This window comes from Dipodomys ordii, unplaced genomic scaffold, assembly GCF_000151885.1.
Source record: "Dipodomys ordii isolate 6190 unplaced genomic scaffold, Dord_2.0 Scaffold177, whole genome shotgun sequence".
NCBI classification, from domain to species: domain Eukaryota; kingdom Metazoa; phylum Chordata; class Mammalia; order Rodentia; family Heteromyidae; genus Dipodomys; species Dipodomys ordii.
In genome coordinates this window covers 7,314-13,083 of record NW_012267393.1, presented here as the reverse complement: position 1 = coordinate 13,083, position 5,770 = coordinate 7,314, and the positions used below count along the sequence as shown (strand labels likewise).

The 5,770-nt window shown below is 42.0% G+C and overlaps 1 protein-coding gene across 1 annotated transcript in view; it reads left to right on the top strand.

Moving 5' to 3' along the window:
• The window catches only part of LOC105998920 (DNA repair protein RAD50-like), a 50,309-nt gene extending 44,984 nt beyond the window's left edge, over nucleotides 1-5,325 (top strand). Inside the window, exons 14-15 of the mRNA XM_013033778.1 lie at nucleotides 2,090-2,217; nucleotides 5,095-5,325. Of these exons, the coding sequence (XP_012889232.1) occupies nucleotides 2,090-2,217; nucleotides 5,095-5,323 (357 nt within the window). The 3' untranslated portion in view covers nucleotides 5,324-5,325. The remainder of the gene's footprint in view (nucleotides 1-2,089; nucleotides 2,218-5,094) is intronic.
• Nucleotides 5,326-5,770: the final 445 nt, after the last annotated feature.

The following is a 5,770-nucleotide window of genomic DNA, read 5'->3' as shown; positions in this document are numbered from 1 at the left end:
CTTCCGGTTTTCTGGTGGTTTATTGGAGATAGGAGTCTCACGGTCTCTCCTGCCCGGGCTAGCTTTGAACCGCGATCCTCAGATCTCAGCCTCCTAAGTAGCTAGGATTACAGGCGTGAGCCACCAGCGCCCAGCTTATCATGCATTGTTTCATAACTGTTTTCTGCTAGCATAATTGGATCTTACATATTGATTCACAAATGAATCGTGTTCCTATCTTTTTTGTTACATTTTTGATTTTTGACACAAGGTGTCACTGAGTAGCCCAGGATGGCCTCAAACTTATGATCCTCTTGCCTATAGCATCTCAAGTGCTAGGATTGCAGAGTTCAGCATCATGTCCAGCTGCATTGTTACTGATTACAAAATATACACACTTACTTACATTGTCTGGTTACATTGTATGGTAGTGAAAATCCTACATGTATCTGTATGTTTTCTTCTAATGTATGTTTGGGTGGGATAAATGAATAAATCTTTCAAGAGATGGATTGAAGCCATATGTTTACTCTTGTCTGTAAGGGCTAGGTGCTGGTGGCTCATACTTACAATCCTAGCTATGTAGGAGGCTGAGATTTGAGGATCAAAATTGAAAATCAACCTGGGAAGAAAAGTCCAAGAGACTCTTAGCTCAAATTGGCAAGTATTCTGCAAGGAAAATCTTTACTTTAGTAAATCATTTTGCATTTGGTTTCCATATGACTTATTTTCTCTAAAGGAAGTCATTTCCATAGTATAATTAAAATGTCAAGAAGTAGCCTTTCACATGTATATATGCAAGTATGGGAGTTAATGTCTTTGTAACTACATCATTTTTCTGTTCTTAATGTTTTGAACAAAATTTACTATTTGCTTGGTTGTAAGCAGTAGTTAAAAACTCTTTAATCCAGGCACCAGTGGCCCATACCTATAATCCCATCTACTTGGGAGACTAGCAACAGGAAGATTACAATTCAAGGCCAGCTGGGTCCAAGCTTTGAGACCCCTTCACAACCCATAGTTAGACACAGGGACGTGTAGCTGTCATCACATGCTACACAAGAAGCTGAGATTGAAAGGACCGAGGTGCCAGACCAGTCTGGGTAGAAAAGTCTGATATTTCATCTCTGTGGAAGAGAAGTTGGACATAATAGCATATACCTATGATCCCAGCAATGATGGGAAACCTAAAAATAGGTGGACTGTGGTTCAGGCATGCTCTTGGGTAGAAAGGGAGACCTTATAATGAGTGGAAAACAGGGCTAGAAGCATGGATCAGCATTATGCCAGCCTAGCAAGAATGAGTTTACATTCTACCACCATCAAAAGTAAAAGGTCTCTTTACAAGGATCTAGGGGTATAGCCTGAACTGTTTGCTCAGAATGGATTTGTTCTCCATCATACAAAAAACAAGCATAAAAAGATTCTTCGAAAACTAGCTAGATCAGCTTTTTGATGAGTATATGGCTATACCACCAAGAAATTTTAAATATATAAATGATAGGTAAATTGACTCTTGGTCTGACCTAATTACATGCTGAATACCTTCATATGTTTATGTAACTATATTACAGAATATTTGACTTAAGTGGTAAAGTACCAACTATGATCATGAGGCCCTGAGTTCCAGCCCCAATACCAGCATACACACAAATATCTCAGAACTGGCCAGGTGCAGAGGCTCACACCCATAATCCTAAGCTATATCAGGAGGCTGAGATCTGAGGATCACAGTTCAAAGGCATCTGGGCAGGAAAGTCCATGAGACTCTTAATCTCCAATTAACCACCAGAAAACTGGAAGTTGGAGCTATGGCTCAAGTGGTAGAGGAATAGCCTGAGCTGAAGAGCTGAGGGACAGCGCCCAGGCCCAGAGTTCAACCTCCATGATTGACCAAAAAAAAAAAAAAAATCTCAGAACTGGAGATGTGGCTCTTAGGCCCCTGGAATGGTACCAGGGGGAAGAATAGGCTGGAGATTTCTTCAGCAACTGGCTTATTTTCCCTCTATCAAATTTAAATCTAAGGCAGAATTAGCACTAGTTGTTAATTTCCTGATGCAGATCTCTTGTTAATAACTTGGTTATTTTTGTTAATTGGTTTCATATTTAGATACAAGAAAGGTGGCTACAAGATAACCTTACCCTAAGAAAAAGAAATGAGGAACTGAAAGAGGTTGAAGAAGAAAGAAAACGACATTTGAAGGAAATGGGTCAAATGCAAGTCCTGCAGATGAGAAAGTATGTTTTTATAGTTTGGCAATTTTTTTCCCCCACTTTGGGCTAGTCCTGGAGCTTGAAAACAAGGCCTGAGCACTGTCTCTGAGCTTTTATACTCAAGGCTAGTGCTCTACAGCTTGAGCCTTAGCTCCATTTCTGGCTTTTTTGCTTGTTAACTGGAGATAAGAGTTGAGTCTCAGACTTTTCTACTCTGGTTGGCTTTGAACTGCAGTCCTCAGATCTCGGCCTCCTGAGAAGGTAGGATAACATATGTGAGCCATCAGCACCATTTATTCATTCTTAAGTCAGGGTTTCATCTTGTTTTCAAAAAAAATTTTTATTTTTTGGTTTGGTCATGGAGCTTAAACTCTGGGTCTGGCTCTGTCCCTGAGCCCTTCAGCTCAAGGCCAGCACTGTGCACTTGAGCTATAGTACCACTTCTGGTTTTCTGGTGGTTAATTGGAGATAAGAGTCTCACAGAGTTTCCTGCCTGGTCTGGCTTTGAACCATGATCCTCAGATCTCAGCCTTCTGAGTAGCTAGGATTACAGGCGTGAGCCACCGGGGCTTGACTTCTTTTCAAAAATTTTTAAGGTTGCTATTATAAAGGTGATGTACAGGGGGGTTACACTTAAGTCAGGTAAAGAGCGTATTTCGTTTGGGACCGTTTCACCCCTTTTCTCAGGCTCTCTGCTTTTCCTTCCCATCCCCACCCACAAGGTATGTAGTTCATTTTTAACATCAGGGTCTCATAACCTAGGGTAGCCTTGAACTTATAGACCGCCCACCATCTGAGGGCTGGGATTACAGGCATATATTTTTATACCCAGCATAAAATAGTTTTTAGTTAAACATTCTTAATTTGAAGAAATTAAGTACCTGGTTTACAAAAGAATGAACTCTGTGCCTGGGTGCTGTTCCTGAGTTCTTCAGATCAAGGCTAGTGCTCTTACCACTTTTAGCCATAGCACCACTTCCGGTTTTCTGGTGGTTTATTGGAGCTAAAAAGACAGTCTGTTTTTACCAAAAAATGTTTTATGGCCTTAAAATTGAAGAAATAGTATAGAATTGATAACATACTGTGGTGATGGACAGTAATTACCTAATATTAAACATGCCAGGTCTTGAATCTTCTGCTGCACAGCATAGTGGTATTCAGCATAAAAGTTTATGGCTATGAGCCATCCTGGGTCAGAGGCCTGAACAATCTACACTATTGCCAGTAGAGTTATTGGCAGCACAGTTTGTCAGTGGGGACTCATTCTAGATTGTCCCAGTTCTAATTTTGTGGACACCAGAGCATTGGGGGGAGGGGTAAGATTTGTCAGCTTCTTCCTTCCCCTCTTTTTTTTTCTTCAGTACTAGCGTTTGAACTCAGGGCGTTGTGCTTCCTCTTACTACTTGAGCCACTCCAGCCCTTTTTGTGCTGGGTTTCAGAGATAGGGTCTTGCTTCTTGCCCAGGTGCACTGGAGCAGTGATCCATTAGTTTGGGCTCCCCCTCATACCCTGGATGACAGCCACCTGGACACTACACCTAGCTTCTTCCTTTGAGACAGAATGTCAGACTTTTCTGCCCAGGCTGACCTGAACTGAGATCCTCCTGTTGTCAGCCTTCCACAAAACTAACAGGCACTCTACTGTGTTTTGAAAAGGTAATCTTGTAAACTTTTCTGCCTGAGCTGACCTTGAACCAGAGTTCTCCCATTCTCAGCCTCCCAAGTAGCTAGAATTGCAGGGGTGAGTCATCGACACTTGGTTATTCACCTGGCTGGATTGTGCTTCATTTACTCACTGCCATCCTAATACAGAAGAGAATTTGTTCCTTCCTAGTCCACCTTAGAGATGGCTTATGAATTCTGTGAGATCTTAGTACTGATAAAAGGGTTCTTTAGCCAGTGCATTAAAAATGAGCTATTCAGAAACTTATCTGCAGCAAAAATTTGACAAGATTCATTTGTTTAGTAATGAAGCCTTACAAAGCAAGGAGAGAGTCTCATCATATACTGATAGATAAGGAGAATGGCACTTTAAAGAGATGAACGATACAGACCTGGTATTCATGCCTATAATCCTAACTACTCCAGAGGCTGAGAACAGGAGGATCACTGTTCAAGGCCAGAGTTACTGAGCCGAGCAACAGTGGCTCAAGACTGTAATCTTAGCTACTCGGCTGAGATCTGAGGATTGCAGTTCAAAGCCAGCCTAGGCTAGAAAGTCTGTGAGATAGTTATTTCTGATTAACCACCAGAAAACTGAAAGTGGTGCTTTGGCTCAAGTAGTAGTAGAGTGCTTGCTTTGAGCTGAAGAGCTGAGGGACAGCGCCCAGGACCAGAGTTCAAGCCCCACAACCTACCCCTGCCTTCCCCTCCCCCAAATGTTACTGAGACCCTAACCCTACCCAGTGGAGGTAGAGGGAAAATTCTAAAGTTGATTACAGTATCTGTCCCAGGAGTTTGAGAGCAAAAGAATTGTGATCAGAGAGAAGCACAGGCAAAAAGTCCATAAGACCCCATCTCAGCCAATAACTGGGTATGATAACACGGATGTGGAACGTGTAAGTCAAGATTACAGCCCAGGGCTGGGATGTAGCTCAGTGGCAAAGCATTTGCCTAGCAAGTGCAAAGTCCTGGGTTCGATCCCTAGTACCAAAAAAAAAAAAAGAAAAGACAAAAAAAATACAGTTAAAAAAAAGATTACAGCCCAGGCAAAAATCAAAACACTATTCAAAATATTACAATAGCAAAAAGAGCTGTAGGTGTGACTGGAGAGCTTGCCTAACGAAGCCCTGAGTTCAAACCTCAAGCCCCTTCCTACCCCCAAAAAGAGATCATGTGGTATTTCTGCTTTAGTTGGTTAAAAATTAGAGAGATCCTCATTTGTCATTTTTCTGTCTTCTAGGGAACACCAGCAGTTGGAAGATAACATAGACAGTATAAAAAGAAACCACAGTTTGGCCTTAGGGCGACAGAAAGGTTATGAAGAAGAAATTATTCATTTTAAGAAAGAACTTCGAGATCCTCAATTTCGGGATGCTGAGGAAAAGTACCGAGAAATGATGATTGTTATGAGAACAACAGAGCTTGTGAACAAGGATCTGGACATCTATTATAAAACTCTGGACCAGTAAGTATGAGACTGGAGATTTGATAGTAAACTGCTAGTCATTACTAGTCATCTTTCTTTTTTTGTTGGGTCCAGTCGTGGGGGCTGAACTCTGGGCCTGGGCGCTGTCCTTCAGCTCTTCAGCTCAAGGCTAGCGCTCTACCACTTGAGCCACAGCGCCACTTCCGGCTTTTTTCTTTTGGCTTATGTGGTGCTGAGGAATCGAACCCAGGGCCTCAGGCATGCAAGGCAAGGGTTCTACCACTGAGCCACCTTCCTAGTCCCTCATCTTTCTTTTAATACATTTTATATATATACCATAGAATGTGTATACCAGGCGAACACACAAAATGCTTATTCTTTGTTAGGCTTAAAGCATATTAAGATTGAGTACCCATGATACCACCTTCCCCTGACCAATCCCAGAAGTTTATCATTGTCATGGACAGGTATCACTAAGAGGCCCCTCCCT